The sequence below is a fragment of the Diabrotica virgifera genome, chromosome 4 (genome assembly GCF_917563875.1).
Source record: "Diabrotica virgifera virgifera chromosome 4, PGI_DIABVI_V3a".
Lineage (NCBI taxonomy): Eukaryota > Metazoa > Arthropoda > Insecta > Coleoptera > Chrysomelidae > Diabrotica > Diabrotica virgifera.
In genome coordinates, this window is record NC_065446.1 from 240734046 (window position 1) to 240754642 (window position 20597).

The 20597-nt window shown below is 32.6% G+C and overlaps 1 protein-coding gene across 3 annotated transcripts in view; it reads left to right on the forward strand.

Annotated features, from left to right (window-relative positions):
• The window catches only part of LOC114327302 (tudor domain-containing protein 7-like), a 192937-nt gene that overhangs the window by 146537 nt on the left and 25803 nt on the right, over positions 1-20597 (forward strand). For all 3 annotated transcript variants that reach the window (XM_028275884.2, XM_028275907.2, XM_028275892.2), the window contains exons 14-15: positions 8169-8325; positions 15936-16138. In XM_028275884.2, coding sequence (XP_028131685.1) covers positions 8169-8325; positions 15936-16138 — 360 coding nt within the window. The remainder of the gene's footprint in view (positions 1-8168; positions 8326-15935; positions 16139-20597) is intronic.

Genomic DNA, 20597 nt, shown 5'->3' on the forward strand with positions numbered 1-20597 from the left:
CTTGCTTTTGTTTTATTATAATAAATTTATTTATTTATTATAACACAAAATTTTAATTTGTTTAAATAAAAATTGTTTAAATAATTATACAGCTTTCAAATGAGAATATTTATGTTTTTAACTTTAAAAGGTACACTTGTAGTAAGTTTATCTAAAAAAAAGACTACAACTGGAAAACATATGTAGTTTTCTGTTCTTATAAATAAATTAATCTATTATAACAAAACAAAAGCAAGTTTAACCTTTAATAATGCATTAGTTCGATGGCTCTACTAAGTTATTAAGGAACAAAAAAAGAATGAAGCAAATTGCTCCATGGGAAGCCGAGAAAATGCATTTTTTTAACGTATACCAATTTTGAACTTTGAGGGTTACATTTTCTCCAACCTAATTTTTGATAGGGATTTTGCTATTTTTGGCAATTTTCACACGTATTATCGATAGTTTTTATTATAATAATATATGTTATGAGTAGTTTAATGATATGAAAATTGGTGTGGAGAAAGAGGACAAAAATAAAAAGGTGATGGTTTGAAAATTATGATCCTATTGTTTATATCTTTGCCGTAAAGTCCGGTCAACTTTCACCGGTTGTATTTCAGGAACCACTCATCACAATTACACGATTTTTCTTTTAAAAGAAGCGTCCTGCCGCTGTTTTTCGAATACCGTTTTCACATTTTAATTTAGTTTAATATTTCCCGAGATATTCTATTTGTTTATAAGCCAAAAAATTCTTTATAATTTTAAAATATTCCTGAGGCCGCTTAAATAGTCCAATTTCAATTCTGTAAAGTACATTAGATAGGTATAGTGTCTTTTTATGAAAAATCATAGTTATTCTTATGCATCATAATTATTTTCGTTATTATAGCGAGCGTAAATTTTTAATTAACAATTCAATTGTTGCTCGGATTCGGATTCAATTTCCATCGGATTGTGGAATTATAATCTATACGAAAAGGGCTTTTACATTACCAAGTTATTTAATTATTGATTAACAATTACTTATCTAAAATTTTAGTTGAAAATTAAAGATTTTGTTGGAAAAACCCGCCTTTTCCGGGGAAAGTTTTCGTCAAAATGAATCGGGAAAAACACGTCTCTATGCAGAATTTAATTGCGGTGAATTTTTATTTGAGTGTTTTTGGTGTAAAGTTAAAATCTTTGGAGTTATAGAGCAAAAATTGAAAAACACGATTTTCGGGCGCCATTTTGCTTATAAAAAAAGTAGCACACTATCTGCGGACTTTGCATATCTATATTATTAATACATACAATAATAAGATTCGATTCCAGCAATAAAATTGCTAGTAAATAACTTTTCCTTGTATTTTGCTAATTAGCCCAGAGTATAATGCCAGAACTCTACTTTCAGAAGAAAAAAAATTTTATATAACATTCGCCTATTTATGGCTTTGAATTGTATAGCTTTGTTCTTTATTTTATTTTCGACTACAAATGCTGTACCATTTGTTTGTTTATAAACCCTAAATGCTTATGCAATTGTTTAATTTTTTTAATTTCCTTCTTGCTTCCGTCTTACTTCTTGTGGTAATATGTCGATTCTGTATCTATGCATTTCTATTGCTCTCTTCCAATTTACCCGGTCTACAGAATGTTTGAATGATCCAGGATCCTAGTTTTACTTTATTTTTCTTTTTTCTGGTTAGGTTAGTTTTTATTTTTATTTAATCTAAATATTCCATTTTTGTGTTTTTCCATCTATTATTAGTTTGTTATATTTTATTACTTTTGCCCTTATTTATGTTTTCATTAGCGAATTGTCTTATTTTTTTCTGTATTTGTAATTTTTCTTTTCTTATGCAATTACTTATATAAATATTTATATCAATAGTTATAGTTCAATAGTTGTATAGTTCAATTATATCAATAGTTATAGTTATACAGGGTGTTTCATTAATAATTGTCCATATAGTAACTGGAGAAACCTTAGCACAAAATACGAAGATTTAACCTAAAACACTTAAATAAAATATGGTTCCTTACTGAGTTACAGGGTGATTTATCTAAAAATTTAAAAATTATTTTTGCTCAGCATTTTAAAACTGTTCGACGTATCCTTTTCATACTTGGCAGGAAGTATAGGTACCGTACAAACTACTAAATTATGTTAAACAGACGTTTCTGTCTATTACCAGAGGCGTACGACGGGAAAAAGTGAATGGTTGACCCTTTGGAAATTCTACGCCACTGGCGGAATTGCTATTTTAGTTCAATTTTTGGATTCTCCAATACTTTCTATGAAAATAATATACTTTTCATTCGTAACGATAAAGCCATTAGTTTTCGAGATCTTTGAAGTTAAAAATGAAACGACACGGTTATTTTGATTAATGGATTGTGTCGCTTCATTTTTAAATTCAAATATCTCCAAAACTAATCATTCTATCGTTACGATTGAAGAGTATATTATTTACATAAAAAGTATTGAAAAATAAAAAAAAATACACTAAAATAGCAATTTCCTCAGTGGCGTAGAATTTGGGAAGGGTCAACCAGACACTATCCCCTGTCGTACGCCTCTGGTAGTAGCTAGAAACGTTTATTTATCTTAATTTAGTAGAGTATACAGTACCTACACTTTTTGCCACGTATGATAAGGATACGCCAAATAGTTTTAAAGTACTGGGTACAAATGGTTTTTAAATTCTAATCATATGAATCATACCATAAATTAATCAAAATAACTGTGCCGTTTCATCTTTAACTTCAGATCTCGAAAACTAATGACTTTATCGTTACCAATGAGGAGTATATTATTTACGTAGAAAGTATTGGAGAATCTAAAAATGACACATAAGTAGTAATTCCTCTAGTGGCGTAGAATTTGAGAAGGGTCAAACATTTACTATCCCCTGCCTTACGCCTCTGGTAGTAGCTAGAAACGTTTTTGTTTATCATAATTTAGTAGGGTGTATAGTAGTCGCACTTTCTGCCAAATATGAAAAGGATACGTCAAATAGTTTTAAAATTCTGGGCAAAACTAATTTTTAAATTTTTAGATAAAACGTTTTCCTGTAAAACCCTGTAACTCGGTTAGGAACCACATTTTATTAAAGTGTTTTAGGTTATATCTTCGTATTTTGTGCTAAGGTTTCTCCAGTTACTATATGGACAATTATTAATGAAACACCCTGTATAATATTATATCTTGTCTTTTTCAAGCTTGTTCTCTAGTCGACCAAACATGTTTTTTCTCCTAGTATAATAGCTTCTTCTATTTGAACATTGATGTTCATTTCTTTCTCCATAAATTTTCCTACAGCTTGTTTCAGTACATTTCTATCCTTTGCATCAATTAGTAAAAACTTTATTATTACATCCTTTTCCTTGTGTTTCGTTTGGTTTTCTTGTTTAAATTCTACGGGTCATTTAGTTCCTTCCAGTACTGTATCTGTTCCTTTTATCTCTTTCATTTCCGTTGTTAAGTATTTTGTTTCTTTGGTTAAGTCCTGCATCATTTCGATTATTTGGTCGAGCATATTATCTTGGTTATGCGTTTTGCTAGGTGATATAGGCAATAACAATACATTTTTCTTCACTGGTCATCTTCCTATTCTTATCTGATGTGTAGTCGTCCGAATCCATTTTCTATTTATAGATTATTTTTACTGGGTGTTAACAAATTCATGTAACGTTTACCATCTTTTGAGGATTAACTACAATTTTAGTTGAAAATACGTTTATTTTGAAGTAGAATGTCTTCTTCTTCAGAATGTTTTGCATCCACTCCTGAACAAAGGCCTCCCCATGAGTTCTCCATTCTTCTCTATTTTGTGTTATTTGGTGCCAGTTTCTCCCCATTTTTGCTTTGATGTCGTCTATCCATTGTTTTTGTGGTCTTCCTCTACTATGATTGTGCTCGCGTGGTCTCTAAAGGCGGCGCCAGATATGCGGTATTTGGCAAATACTGAACAAGTGCTTGCAAGTATCAAATATTTGAGTGCTCATGAAAGCGTTCGTTAAACGGCAAGCACCTTGCACCACATATTCGAGATTTTTCGTATATCGAGCCGCTGTGGGAACAGCAAATATATTCTAAACGAACAAAAAAAGGTACAGAATGGATAGTGATACAGATCTTCTTATAAATTCAGCTGCTTTTGTCATTATGTCTGGTGGAAGTTTATTATTAAATAGTAGAAAAAAAAGCAATTTGCATTCCATATTATGGGTTCATTTTCATATGCATCCAAAAATTGTAAAATACTTTCATTGGTCCACTCCATATTTATTATTTTCAATATTTTCTACACTCTGCGACAATAACTAAACTACTTTAATAATCGTTATAAACTTTAACCTAACCTAAAAAACTTGCTTGTGCTTGCAAAAATATGTGGATGACACTAAAAATATTCAAACGGCGAATATTTGTTTACTTTGAAGTGTTGAAAAGACCGACAACGTACGGGAACACGACAAATATTCGACAAGCACTAAAATTGGTCAATGCCAAATAGCAAGCAACCCATCCACACTAACAGGCAAATAGCAAGCATTTGCTCGGTATTTGCCAAATACCGCATATCTGGCGCCGCCTTAATGTATAATGTTTCTCGTCCACCTTTCATTGTTTTGTCGTGCTAGGGGAGACTGGTACACAATTTTTTAGGAAATATGCTCTAACATCGGAATGCATTCTTCGAAAAAATCTCCATTTAGAGTTTTGTTATCTGTGTACATTTGTCTATCAAACTTGATAGTTATTATAAGTAAAGTAAAAATAGTAACTTAGAAATTTTCAGAAATATGCAATACTGAATTTGTTTCAATGTGTACCACCGGTGGTACAGTTTGAAACATAAGGTAGTACACAATGAAACGTATTAAAAACAACTATTAAATACAAAAAATATTTAATATTTCTTTAAGTTACTGTACAATAAAATTGTTAAACTCCAAACCAAATCTATAATAGCAAGATAGTCGTTTGTTTTTTGTATTCGCGATGTGCAAGTACTTGGAAGGGATACGCGAAACGATCGTGCGCGAATAGCGGAGAAATATTGCAACTTTCTTAAATAATTCATATTGTCAACTGAAATTGTCAAATTGACGTACATTTCATACCTATTGTCATTTAAGAAGAAAAATTATATATTGCTCCACAATATTGATATGATATGCAATTATTATATAAAGGTAAATTTAATTAATTGTATTTTGCTTGCAATACTACATTTTAGTAACTAATTTTATTTACTACATACAATTATTTACGTTTGAATAACATCACCTAAATTTTATTTTTTCTTATTATTTTTTTTTACTATGGCCATGACAATTATCCAGTAACCAGGACCATATGATTGGCCAATATAATTAAAAGTGCGAATAATAGTGCAGAGCGTAGAAATAGGTGTCGCTTTTCCGAACTTGCACGGTCCCAATATATTGGTGCTGGCAATAACATATATCAAAATCAGATTTCAAACCCATATGAATGTCAGGAACATCTGGAAAGTAAAATGAATTGGAAACTTTCGTACTTCTTCTCAAATATGAAATTTTAAATTCATAATAGTTCACAATTTCCAAAATTTTGGCTACATAATATATGTTCTTCTCAAATTTCACTAACACAAAAGAGTCTTTTAAAATTTCAGTATTTTCAGCAATTGCGTAAGATTCTGAGTCATCCTTTTGTTCCTGCATCATAGGAGAACTTAATTCATCATCTGAAGAGTCTGCCAACTCTAAACTTCCGGAGTCTGTTTCTGAATCACTTTCACCTGACTTGGTCTTTTTTCTGGGAGAGTCCTTTTTACAGGCTTTTGTGCTTAAAGCTTTACTAATATTTCGTTTCACTTTATTAACTGCTGCTGTTGTGGGGGTTTTCTTACCTTCCGTTTTATAAGAAAGGTCTTTCATTTCTATTGTACTAGTTAAAATGACACTTTTCCTTGATTTACGTCTACGATGTGAATTTTTTCTGGGTGCGGCCTTAGGAAAACCCCGTATGTCGAATGGGGTAATAAAAGAACTTTTTGATGTCGAAGGTATTTCAAGAGTTGAGTTCGGTTCAGTTTCTTGGGTTGTATTAGATGAAGTAGAAGCTATATTAACTGAGATGAACATGCAGATGCATTTTCTTCGTGATTGGTAGAATCTCTTAGTACAACCATAGCTTTTTGTCCGTCATAATTTTCAAAGTCATTAATCTGTCTGTCAGTAACCGACGATAATATAAAATCAGTTTCACTAAAAATATGTTTATTAAAAGGGTAGATACCTGTAGATTTGAAGCCGTTCATAATATTTTCAGGTGTCATTGATTTTGAGTGGGCAATACCAGCACATTCTGCTATTTGGTACAGTGTCATAGGAACGCCGGGGTGGTTAAGAAGCCATGAATCAATCGCACTATTGTAATAGTTTTTGAAGGAAAAAAAAAACTGATTTGTCCAAAGGCTATATCTTATTGCTTGTATGTGGGGGCAAGGTTAAAATTATTATGCCATTAGCTTTTGCTTTTTCTGCTATTTCCAGAGACATGGGATTCGTGATTGTCATATATTAATAAACACGGGTTTTCTTTTCTAACACCAGTATGCTTAATAAAATGATCTAGTACTTGTGTGAATAGTTCGGCGGTCATCCATCCACTTGGATTAGTTAGTCCTAATGTTCCTGGTGGAGCACCATTTAGCATAATCATATTAAACTTTTTACGAGGAAAAACAATGACCGGAGGTAGAAATGTTCCATTTGCTCGAATTATTGCACAAGTAGTAGCGAGTAATCCTCTTTCGGCGCTTGTGCACTGGTTCAGCTGTTTAACACCTTTTTGTGCCACAACTTTATGTGGTCGTTGGACAGTCGTAGTAGCAGTTTCGTCTAAATTGTAGATGCGAATATCTTCAACAATTGATGAATATTTTACGTATATTTGCTCCAAATTTACGAAAAACCGGTCAACATTGGGTTTTGTAAATGAACTAAGCCTTGACAATGAACATCCTTCTGGCTTTCTGAGGCTTAATGATGAATTTCTTTTTATAAATGCCCTTAACCAATCTTTGCTTGCACATTTGTTAGCCTTCCAAGATTCTGGCATAGTGATATTGTTTTTAGCAGCCATGTCATATGCCAATTCTCTGACTTTTAGAGTATTCAACCCAAAAGCCATTTTGCTACAGTTCTTAATATAATCACACATCGACGTCTCATGCTCTGTGTTAAATACTAATATAACAGCATAATTTGACTCCATTTTTGCATTTGGATCATTTTTTTTTCTTTTAGAACATATCGCCTTAATGTGCTAAAATTTATGCCAAACATATCTGCTGCAACGCGAAGTGCAGTTCCATTTTTTTTAACCTCTGTGACTGCTGCCGCCATTTGTTCACTTGTAAATTTGGCTCTGGATTTTTCTTTCTTCCTCCTTACCATGGTACACCTGCAATAGAATGCCATTGTTATAGAATGATTCAGTATGGTACATAATGAAACATGTGTCATTGTGTACCACCACTATATGTTTCAATGTGTACTACCACAGGTTTAAAGTTTCAATTGGGTGTAAACATAAAACCCGGCAATTATTGGCAACGATATTTATAGATTAAAAGGCATTCATCACAAGTATTATAACGACATATATACGAAAATGAAAACTATTTATTTATAGGCAACACCTTTTTATAAACGCTCCAGTTTTTAAATCTCAGGCACACAAAATAATAAAACATGTCGTATAATGTTTACTACTCCGTATATCAAAACGAACTACTGTCGGCGGACGCAATGCATTATGGAGTATCCGTTGCAGCGCTAGTGGCAATGTGGCGGCAAATTTGATTTAGTTAATAACAGTGTTTCATTGTGTACTATGTGTCAATGTGTACCACTCTCCCCTACATGTCGTACCCAGTTTCATTTCATTTGCGCAATTCTTCCAATTACATCTTCCACCTTCTTCCTGCTTCGTACGTCCCCATTTCATATAATATGTTCCCGTAGAGATACTCTTGTACATGTGAACATGTCTCGTTCGATCGCCCTCTGTGTCATTCTCAATCTATTGGCTAATTCCTCTGTAAGTGTCATCGTCTCCATTATAGGCATAACTGGTAGAATACAACTGTTGAATACTCTTTTCTTTAGATTTATGTTATTAAAATATCTTTTTTTTACAGGGTGAAGATACTCGATTGGTCACCAGATGAAAACTTTATTCAAATCTATTATGTAGATTTTGGCAATACTGAAGTTATTAAAGTAAAAGAAGCCGTTTTATATCCTCTGGATAAGTTAAATGACGTAATAAACAATTACCCTCATCAAGCTGTTCGCGTAAGTACTAAATTTACATGTTCAAATGACCTACTGTGGTTTTAAAAGAGTAGCCTCTTACAATAATACTCATCTCAAAACCACATTACACTCATCTTGTTCTCTATTTTTCTTCACTCATCTTCTTATTTAATAATAAACTTAACCGCTTAACGCACACATTTATTTGCAAAAATATGTCAAAAAATTACCTATTTACTTTATTACAGTAAAATAAACTACGAACAAGACTATTGTCACTAGATATAATCTAAAGTAAAAAAACGCATATTTTATTAGAAAAATAAAAGACAACAAATACCCTCATGCGCTCACCCGAGTTAACTCGGTCGTAACTTTTTACATACAAAATACTACAAGTAAGAGAAGAAAATCGCAATTATTCAAGTATAATACTGTTAAATATTGCTAACAGTGTGATACACTCTAAAACAAGGGGTTACACACAGAGGTACGTCACAGTCAGGGCAGAACGTAATGTCAGCAAAATAGAATTCTACTCATCGTGATCCCACCCCAGTCGGCAGTCGATCGTAGAGAGTTTAAAATTAGAAACGAGAAAACAAGAGGGCACGGGCGCCCATATAAAAATTTTTAGGGGGGGCCAGACGTGAAGATGTTGCAGATTACATTTCATATACTTTGGATAACCATATATAGTTTAAAGCACCCGAAAAGCTAGGGGGGCCACGGCCCCCCCTGCCCATAGGTACGGGTGCCCATGCAAGTGGGGATACCGTTATTTAGCGCTAGAGGAGTTAAAACGCGTAGGCGCCTTACATATCGTACACATATTTTAAACACGAGTTAACTCGGTTAAGCGAAAATAGAAACGTAGTTTAAAACCGAGTTAACTCGGGTAAGCACGTTAAGCGGTTAATAAAATAAATGATTATAGGTCAAACTGGCAGGTATGTTCTCAAAAACATCCAAATAATGCCTGTTCTAGAATCAGAAGTGTGTAAAAGTCATACAGTCTTTTTCCAACTAAATGATCATACCTGGAAACTATATTTTCCATGCTAGATCGTTTCTCAATTACATTTTTTAGCTCATTGGGGAAGTACATTTCCGATTCTTCTCCTGAAAGAAGAAAGCTGGACATCATTTAACTTTCTTCCTTGGTGCTGATGTAAATGTTAAGCATTTTGTTGAAGATAATTTGTTTCGATTATACTGTATATCATTACCATTTATTTTTTATATTCATAGAAAATCACACCATTCCTGATCGTGTCTTTTCTAATATACACAACATGTTTTGTAGCATTTTCATTTCAGCTACTTCCACTGTCTTTTCCTGGAACCTTCTTTACAAGCCACACTTGACCGCAGTACACCAACGCAAGCTTCACCACGTGCTTGTATATCTTACTTTCAACCCTTCCACTATTTTTCAATCATATACTACCCCGCTCATTCCATCAGTTAAACCAACCTGCATGTATCCTGTGGCCAATTTCTCGACCTAGTGTTGGCAGATTTCCCTCAGCCTTCTTTGCTCCGGCATTCATTTGGTTTGCAAACATTTTTAGAAGCCACGAAGATGTTACCTGAAAAGTGGTTCCAATAAAGTTTTATTTTGATATTACATATTTTATATTTCGCTTTCGATGTCGCTACGACATCCATGCCACGTTATTTCGTTGTGATTCGATACTAACAGCCCGATATGCTTTAGTTGGTTCAGGGAAAGCCATATACGCAATGGACAGCCTAAGTCTGACGTCACAAATGTCACAAAATTGGGAGGAGCTTATATTGACTCCAAACAATTTTGTTTGTAACCTTAAATGGTCATAAGGAATTTTTCATTTATGTGCTTTGTGTGCCAAAATAAAACTTCATTTAGGTATTTCGTTAAAGAAACGTGTTAATTAAGAGATTTTTATTCGTTTTTGCTCAGGTGGTTTTTATTCCTTAGTGGTTGAAAATAAACATAACCTCAAAACTGTTTACGTTCTAATCATTGCATTAAATTAACTCACCTGGCAAAAACGGGTAAAAATCTCTTAATTGACACGTTTCTTTTTAACTAAATAACTAAATGAATAGTCTTATTTTGTCACACAAACCTCGTAAACAATAAATTAAAAATTCCTTATGAGTGTTTAACATTATAAACAAAATTGTTTGGAGTCAAATATAAGCTCCTCCCAATTTTGTGACGTCAAGACTTAGGATGTCCATTAAGAGGATGGGTACGTATTTTCGACTGCAATGCTATTCAAATGGGGATTCATTTTTTTCGAATCCTGAGAAAACTAATAAGTATTTTTGAAAAATTTAAACGTAGAATGAAGGATTACGTTATTAGCGAGGGCAGAAAATCCCTGAGAACTTCTGTAATGTTTATTTTAATAAGTTACAGGGGTGAAAGACTAAGAGAAAATGTAGTGTGATTTTTAATTTCAAATATCTCATTCGACAGAAACTTCTTATATATTAAAAGGGACTTTCGCCCTCGACAATAATTTAGTCTTTCATTTTGTGTTTAAATTTTTTAAAAATATTTATTAGTTTTTTCAGGATTCGAAAAAAATGGACACCATGTCCGTGGTGATATTTTCCAAATCGAACATTTGATATCTTTGTCACACTCAGTCGAATATAATGTTATGACAAGACTCAAGACAAAGTGCCCATGGTGGCATAATAGTTATTTATGATATAAGTGTTAAAAGTACACGTTTAAGGCACGCATGTGAAAGTTTGCAGAATGAGCGAAGCGAGTGTGTGCTGTTACTCGGCAATTCGTTGGTTTGCAAATTTTATAAACCACGCAGGTGTTACCAGAAAATCGGTCCCGATAAAGTTTTGTTTTTAATTTGTCTATAATTTTATCAAAGCAAAACTTTGGCTTGTTTTTAGATGTCGCTCCGACACACAGTGTTCAAAATTGGTCAAAACGTGATCGAAACTAAATTTGTTTAAACTGTAAAAGTTATCTCGCTGAAAACTTGGAATATTTGAGGTATTATACCGTATAACGAGTATATATATATAATAGGGGTCGTTTTTTTAGTTTTCATCCCTTCATTAGGGGGTGAATTACTTAAAAAATATCCTTATACAGGGTGTTTCATTAAGAATGTTCAATCTTTGAGTTGTAGATTCTAGACCGCAAAATATTAGGTTTTAACCCAAATCACTTAAATAAAATGTGGCTTCTCATAGAGTTACAGGGTGTTTTATTTAAAAATTTAAAATCTATTTTTGCTCAGTGGTTTAAAACTTTTCAACGTATCCTTTTCATACTTCGCACAAAGTGTAGGTACTGTACACCCTATAAAATTATGTTACACAAACGTTTCTGGCTACTACCAGAGGCGTACGACAGGGGACTGAATGGTTGACCCTTCCCAAATTCTACGCCACTGGCGGAAATGCCATTTTAGCGCAATTTTTCGATTCTCCAATACTCTCTATGTAAATAACATACACTTCATTCGTAACGATAAAGTCATTAGTTTTCGAGATATTTGAAGTTAACATGTAACGGCACATATTTGATTAATGTATTGTGCCGCTTAATTTTAAACTACAAATTTCTCTAAAATCAATGATTTTATCGTTAACTGAAGAATATATTATTCATTCATAGGTAATGATAAAATCATAAGTTTTCGAGATATTTGAAATTAAAAATTCAGCAGCACAATACATTAATCACAATATGTGTGCCGTTACTTGTTTTCAAATATCTCGAAAACTAATGATTTTATCTCAAACTTATACGCTACTTATGCGCAATGTACTCAGTTGCGCACCTTTGCGCTGTTTGTCTTATATATTTTTTTATTAATTATATTATAGTCTTTCATTTAGTGAAGGATTTAATGTGGCACAAGATGGCACAATAAACGTAATACGCTGACAAACATTAATTTTATCAAAAATTGTATAGGTTTTTAGACAGCCGATTATATCAAAATCACCTTTCCGTGAAGCTAACTATGCTATTTTAATCTTTACAGTATGTACTTTTATCTCAGATAATTACTTTTATATTAGCTATCCACATAAATGAAGTAATAATCAAAGTAAAAGGCAGAATCTGAGGATTTAAGTTTGATGTATAAAATTACAAGAATAAAAAACCGCTAAACGCCGTAAAAATGAGTGGCGCATAAAATATTCCAGCTACAAAAGATCTGATATGAATATTCCGTGGCGTGAAAATGGATTTTCATTTGATGCAAAACAAAATTCTAGTTTTATTTTAAAAGATTTTTCCATAATATTTGCTAAATTTGAAGTAAACGCGCCACAAAAGAGTAACTTTGATACAGTTTGAATTTTGAAACTCTTTTGTGGCGCGTTTACTTCAAATTTAGCAAATATTATGGAAAAATCTTTTAAAATAAAACTAGAATTTTGTTTTGCATCAAATGAAAATCCATTTTCGCGCCACGTAATATTCATATCAGATCTTTTGTAGCTGGAATATTTTATGCGCCACTCATTTTTACGGCGTTTAGCGGTTTTTTATTCTTGTATCAGGAGTTTTTCAAAGTTATTTATAAATTAAATGTATGAAGTTGAATGCAATGTTCCTCTATTACACGTCAAGCTTTATAAATGGTCACCTTTGTTGCATTATCTCCCAAATGATCTAGTGTCCATCGAATGTACACTAGATTTTTTTTTATTCGAAATAGATTGAAAAAAAATTGAGATGGCCGGTAAATGAAGTCGGATTGCCCGTTGCCAGATCAAATTTAGCGTCGTAACCACTACAACTACATAAACCATTTCGGGAATAATCGTAAAGTGGATTATACTTTTGTAGCTTAAAAACTTCTAAACGGCTTAACCGATTTTGATCAGTAAACATGAGTTTGAAACGTATTGACCAGTAGTATCTGATGGATCTAAGGTCAAGTATGAAAATTGAAGCTACTACAGGAATTATTGAGCTTGAGAAACCGTTTTTCCCACAGGAAATAGATTTTATCATACTTATGAAGCCTATAACCTAAAAAATTCAAATTTTCCGGGATATGAGGTATACACCGTTAAATTCGTCTGGTGTACTTCTATAAACGCTAAGTTATTGGCGCAATTTGTAGGTTGAAATGTTGAGTAATTGTCGAAAAACCAAAATTTTCAAAGTTTAGTTTTTCAGTTTTTCAGCTATACTGAGCCGTGTGTATGTCTGATTCTGACGGCTTATACACCATTTGAAAGCTTAAGTCAACACTATTAATTTGATGTATTTGCGGTTCTCCTGGCTCTTCTTGATCCGAATATATATACCCCCAAAACATATGCCGTTTTGTACCTACCAAGTCCTATAGCTGGCTTATGGGTGGTCAAAAGTCACAAACTACACCGGTTCTAAATCGGCCCTGACCCCCTCTTCAAACACAGAGGAAAAATATCAAATCGGTTTAACTTTCAAACACACATACATATATATCCACAAACATTTTCCCTTTTTTAAATAAAAATTAAGTCACATTTCTAAGCTCTATAACTTTTGAATGGTATAACCGATTTTCAAAATTAGACATGCGTTGGAAAGGTAATGATCAGTACTGTTAGAAGCCGCAAAGGTCGGACTTAAATTTTTGAATTTTTTGGGAGTTTTGGGGGCCAGAACGAAAAACAGACCTAAATAGGAAGGGCCGTAAAATCGACACCCTTGGACCAAAATGGATGGTTGTCATATGAATGGGTGAGTCTTTTTCTGAACTTGAAGATGGGAGTTGGCACAATTTTCAATTCAGTCAGATTTAGAAAATTGAAAATTTCGTGTATATAATAGTATCGCGTGTAGGGGGGCGTATTTCTGCGCCACTGGCGAGAACTGCCGTTCTCTGGTAATTTTTTCGATATAAAACTAACAGCTTCGATAACCAATAAATCGAAAACTATTAATTTTATCAAAAAAATGTATAATGAACATTTTTTGCTTATAATTAATATTTTTACCAGCATTTGCGGTCAAAATATAATAAAAAATTTCCACCCTCGAGATGAGGTGGCAACAACCCCATGGTAAAAGCGTCTTTCGGCATCATATAGATTTTGATCCTTGGACTATCCACTATTTATTGTCAAATTTTCAAGCAAATCTATCCATTCTGTAAAAATTGCGAAGTGAAAAATTTCAGTTCCTGGACTAATTATACTTTTGGAGCTCTATAACTTCTGAACAATTTACCTGATGTTGATCACTAAACATGAATTTGAAACGTATTGACAAGTAGTATCTGACCAGCATCCAAGATCGAGTATGATAACTGAACGTATTACAGGAATTATTGAGCTTGAAAAACCGTTTTTCCCGTAAGAAATATATTTGATTATACTTATGAAGCCTATAACTTAAAAATTCGAATTTTCCCAGATATGAGGTATACACCGTTAGACGCGTCCTGAATCCTTCTACAAACGCTCAGTTATTAGTGCAATTCGTAGGTTGAAATTTTGAGTAATTGTCGAAAAACCAAAATTTTCAAAGTTTAATTTTTCAGTTTTTTGGCTATGGCGAGCAGTGTGTATGTCTCAGCTTGATCGCTTAGGCGCCACTTGAAAGCTTAACTCAACCCTATTGATTTGGTGTATTTGCGGTTTTCCTGTCTTTCCTTGAACCTAAGATATATACGCCCAAAAAATATGCTATTTTGTATCTACCTAGTCCTCTAGCTGGCTTACGGGTAGTCAGAAGTCAAAAATTAGACCGGTTCTGAATCGGCCCTCACACCTTCTTGAAACACAGAAAAAAAAATTCAGATCGGTGTAACTTTTCCACACACATACATACATACATACATACATACATATCCACAAACATTTTCCATTTTTTAAATAAAAATTGAGTCATATTTCTGAGCTCGATAACTTTTGAATGGTATAACCGATTTTCAAAATTAAACATGCGTTGGAAAGGTAATGATCTGTGCTATCAGAAGCCGCAAAGGTCGGGCTTAAATTTTTGAAATTTTTGGGAGTTTTGAGGACGAGAACGAAAAACAGGCTTTAAATGGGAAGGGCCGTAAAATCCACACCCTTGGACCAAAATGGAGAGGTAACATATGGATGGACGAGTCTTTTCCTAAACTTTCAAGATGGGATTTGGCCCAATTTTCAATTCAGTCAGGTTTAGAAAATCGAAAATTTCGTGTATATATAGTGTCGCTTGTAGGGGTGTTGTGCGCCACTGGTGAGAACTGTCGTTCTCTGTGGATATTGAATTTTGTACTTTTGATCATTAATACATCTGGCCCTAACAAACATAAAAAATCAATTTTTGCTGAGAAGTTGCATCATGAGTAGTACAAACAGACCCCTTAATTTCGACATTCTCAGATTTATTTATTTTTTGTACTCACGATCACGTTTCCTTCAATTTTCAACACTGTGCGACATCCATATCAATGTTATTTCGTTGTGAATTGATACTGGCAGCCCGAATTTTAGTTTGTTTAGAAAAAATCAGATATGCACTCTCTGATGATAACCTAATAAGGTTTGAGACCGGTTAGGGTGCTTTTGACACTCTCTGAACAATCTGAAATATCAGATGGCTCTTGTTCCGTTTTGCAATGAAATGATTATTAATTATATTTATAAAAAATATATATATTTTTTAAATGTTTTAGACGAGAATTCTTTTGGATAGCCCACTAGAGAATATAAAGTCCGTGCTTACTACCTCAATTCCTATGAACGAACCCATAATTGCTAAAGTAACTGGCTACACTCAAGATGATGACAAAATCCCGTTGGTCGAGTTCTTCAGCAGACCGCCCAAAGGGGGCTTGTTCTGTATTAATAAATCCATTAATATGGCTAATGATATAAAGTAAGTATTATACACTGAGAGCAAAAAAATCTACTCACTTTCATGTTGTGTTCTTCGAATTAAAACAACTGATAGAGCTTCCAAAAAATCATAATTGTTTTATGCAAATTGGCAACGTGTTGTAAAATTTGTCTTCTTCTGTATGGCATATTCCGCATAGGAATTTGCCGTGAAAAGAGACTGGTCGTTTCAGTCGCTTTTCAAACGTTGACCTGTGTACACTCGAAGTGTAGTAATTTAATATTTTACAAAATTGATGCTTTACCGGTGAAGGTGGTCCAGGTAATTGCATAATTACCGAGATAGTCTAAGATTCGATATAAGGTCGATTTGCACCGATCTGTTTAATGGATAAAAATTATTGGATATGTAATTTAGCATGTTAACAATTACAAAAAACAAGGGTTGCCCGATCTAATCTTGTTCTAACTATAATTAATTAATAATTAAAACATGACATTTTTTTTATAAATTTAAAAAAAATCGACCCGGGTAGATATTATTTCAGATTTTCTAGGTCATTCTATACAAAAAAGGTCTTTTGTAATTTTTGTCTAGAGTTGATCGTTTTCTAGTTATAAACAATTTAAAACTGAAAAAAGAACGAAAGATGACGATTTTCAAGGCTCAAAAACATAAGTATATAATATCATTTTTGAAATTACGAAGTACCTAAATTCAAGTTCAAACCTTAATCTATCAGTTCTTGATAACCCTTTTGGACATTCTGAAACATTGTTTTTTAGTTGTTAATGCCCGTTTTTAGTTGTAATGTTATCCCCATAAGAAACCTTCCTCATTAACAATGACAATTACAAACTTACTTTAAAATGTTACAGTTTAGTACTGAGGCAGCGTTATGTAGGTACTCGATGATTACAAAAATCGTATTTTTTACTTGTGTTTTTGAGCCTTGAAAATTGTCATCTTTCGTTCTTTTTTCAGTTTTAAATTGTTTATAACTCGAAAACGATCAACTTTAGAGAAAAATTACAAAAGATCTTTTTTGTTTAGAATGATCCAAAAAATCTGAAACAGTATCTGTCTGGGTCGAATTTTTTTTTAAATTCATAAAAAATGTAATTTTTTAATTATTAATTAAATATAGTTAGAACAAGATTAGATCGGGCAACCCTTGTTTTTGTAATTGTTAACATTCTAAATTACGGATATTCTCTAAGGCAAGGTTTCTCAATATGTGGTACATGTACCACTGGTGGTACATATTATTTGCGGTGGTACACAAATCACAAAAACACAGACAAAATTCAGCATGTTGTATTTAATTAGATTACCTAGATAGATAGTTATTTCAGTTAGGTGGTACCAAAAATAATTTAAAAGAATTTTGTGGTACATGACTCGAGAACAAGGTCGAGAACCACTGCTCTAAGGCAATATTGTTCTCTACACCGGCTACATCGACGACGGCTTCATGCATGAAGCATGATGACGCTCGATGGCACACAGCGCGGATTACTAAGGATTACATGACCAACACCAATATAACAACAATGGACTGACTTTCATTAAGTCCAGATATGAATCCCATCAAGCACCTATGGGATAATAGTCCAAGAGGCAGCGCTGAAAAATTACTCTGAATTTACTAAAGCTAGTTATTTCACAGTTCATTACTGTGATTGTGTAGAGAAACATACTGCGGTCGGTCAAACAAGACGTAGAATAGGTGGTACTGACAGCTTGTCAAAGTTGCTTACCTGCGGAGGTAATTAAATCCATTTACTAAGGCTGAAAATCAGTACACACATTCCAGCTTGAATAAATAAAAGTTATAGTTGGTCAGTTGTATGACGGGACAGAGCCGGTCGGTCGGCCCCAATGAATGTACAGGGTTATTCACTATATTTTGACCCCCCTCTAAACTGCTTTATTTACAGAATTAGAAAAAAATGTAAAATACAAAAGTTATTCAATTTTTAAATTATGATTTTTACCATATATATCGTACTAGTGACGTCATCCATCTAGGCGTGATAGCGTAATCGACTATTTTTTTACAATGAGAATAGAGGTCATGTGCTATCTCATTTGAAAGGTTATTCAATTCCCTATTCAGTAATACAGGGTGTTTCATTGGTAAAATAACATACGTTAACTTTAGAAAGAGGATACTTAGGCGGTCTCAAAAATACCGTACTTAATGGGTCTTACTCCATTAATAACAAAGATACTGGGTGTTCTATCTATTTTGCCATTTTCTTAATTGGTTCATAACTTTTTGACCACACTGTATATTTATTTTATATTTGGCACGCAAATATCATTTAAGGCGTTCAATAAATGAATTTATTTACAATTGTAAAAAATCCAGGTCCGGCTTAAAACATATTGGAAAAATGTTTCCGACTCCAAAACAACACTCTGTACATTAATTTTTTTTTAAATGGATTTTTCATTTGAAAAGAGGATAAAAAACTAAATTCAGTGGTATACTTTGAATTTTCGGCAAAATGATTTTTCTGGTGAAATTTGGAATTTGAATTCTGAAATTAAGCGAATTGCGAGAGGTCTAAGTAGAAAAAAATTGAAATACAGCTTACAACTTGTCAACCACACTGTATATTTATTTTATATTTAACACGCGAATATTCTTTTAGGTGTTCAGTCAATTAATTTAATTATAATTATAAAAAATCCAGGTCCGTATTAAAAAATATTGTATAAATGTTCCAACCCAAAAAACACCTTGTATATTAATTTTTTTAAAATGGATTTTGCATTTGAAAAGAGGATGAAAAACAAAATTAGTGGTATACTTTGAATTTTCGGCAAAATGATTTTTCTGGTAAAAATTTGAATTTGAATTCTGAAAATTATGTGAATTGCGAAGCTCAAAGTTAAATAATTTAAAATATGACTCAATTTTAATTAATACCATTATTTAATCTACATTGGTAAAATGTTAACATTTGCACACATAACAATAATTTTTGATGACCCCCTCTGTGGCTCAGTGGTAAGAGCGCGGATCGAAAGGTCCGAACGGTCGTGAGTTCGAATCTCACCAGGGTCAGAAATTTTTCGTTTATTATAAATTAATAAATGAAAATAGTTTCTGTCGTTGTGGGATCGGTACTCACCGGAGGGACCGCAGACGTTCGGATACAATTAGCGTCTCTTTGCAAAGACAATGACGTCGACGTTGCAATGTAACAAGACACTTACTCAACACACACAGTACACAGTACACATGACGCTAGGTACCTAACTACAAAAATTTACCGTACCTACGTATAAAAAAAAGATAATTTTTGATGGTGGTAATTTTGAATAAGTACTTTGGTTTTGAATACTGATTATGCTGCAAATTTTCGCTGTTTTGTTATAATTTTTAGCAATTTTGTTGATTAAATTGATGTATTCTTTATTGGCCCTTTATTATTTATTCATTAATTAAAGATGAATATTCGCCAAAAACTATTTTTCACACATAATAAAAAAATACTAAAATATTAACATTTTACCAATTTAGATTAAATAATGGTATTAATTAAAATTAAGTAGCATTTTAATTTTTTCTACAAGAGCTCTCGCAATTGACATAATTTCAGAATTCAAATTCAAAATTTTACCAGAAATATCATTTTGTCGAAAATTCAAAGTATACCACTAATTTTGTTTTTCATCCTCTTTTCAAATGCGAAATCCATTTTAAAGAAAATTAATATACAAGGTGTTTTTTTTGGGTCGGAATATTTACACAATATTTTTTAAACCGGACCTGGATTTTTTATAATTGTAAATAAATTAATTGATTGGACGCCTAAAAGAATATTCGCGTGTTGAATATAAAATCAATATACAGTGAGGTTGACAAGTTGTAAGCTGTATTTCAATTTTTTCTACTTAGAGCTCTCGCAATTCACTTAGTTTCCGAATTTAAATTCAAAATTTCACCAGAAAAATCATTTTGCCGAAAATTCAAATTATACCACTGAATTTAGTTTTTCATCCTCTTTTCAACTGAAAAATCCATTGTAAAACATTTAATGTACAGTGTGTTTTTTTGGTGTCGGAACATTTTTCCAATATTTTTTAATCCGGATATGGATTTTTTACAATTGTAAATAAATTAATTTATTGTAACCTTAAATGATATTTGCGTGCCAAATATAAAATAAATATACAGTGTGGTTAAAAAGTTATGAACCAATTAGAAAATGGCAAAATAGATAAAACGCCCAGTATCTTTATTATTAATGGAGTAAGATCCGTTAAGTATGGTATTTTTGAGATCGCCTAAGTGTCCTCTTTCTACAGTTAACGTATGTTACTTTCACAATGAAACACCCTGTATAAACATTAACATGATTGTTTATACAGGGTGTCCAAAAAAATTTTTAATTAAATTGTTTAATTCATAATTCAAAAAAATTTTTGCACGTCCTGTATAAATAGTGATCTTAATGTTTATATTACTGCATAGAGAATTAAT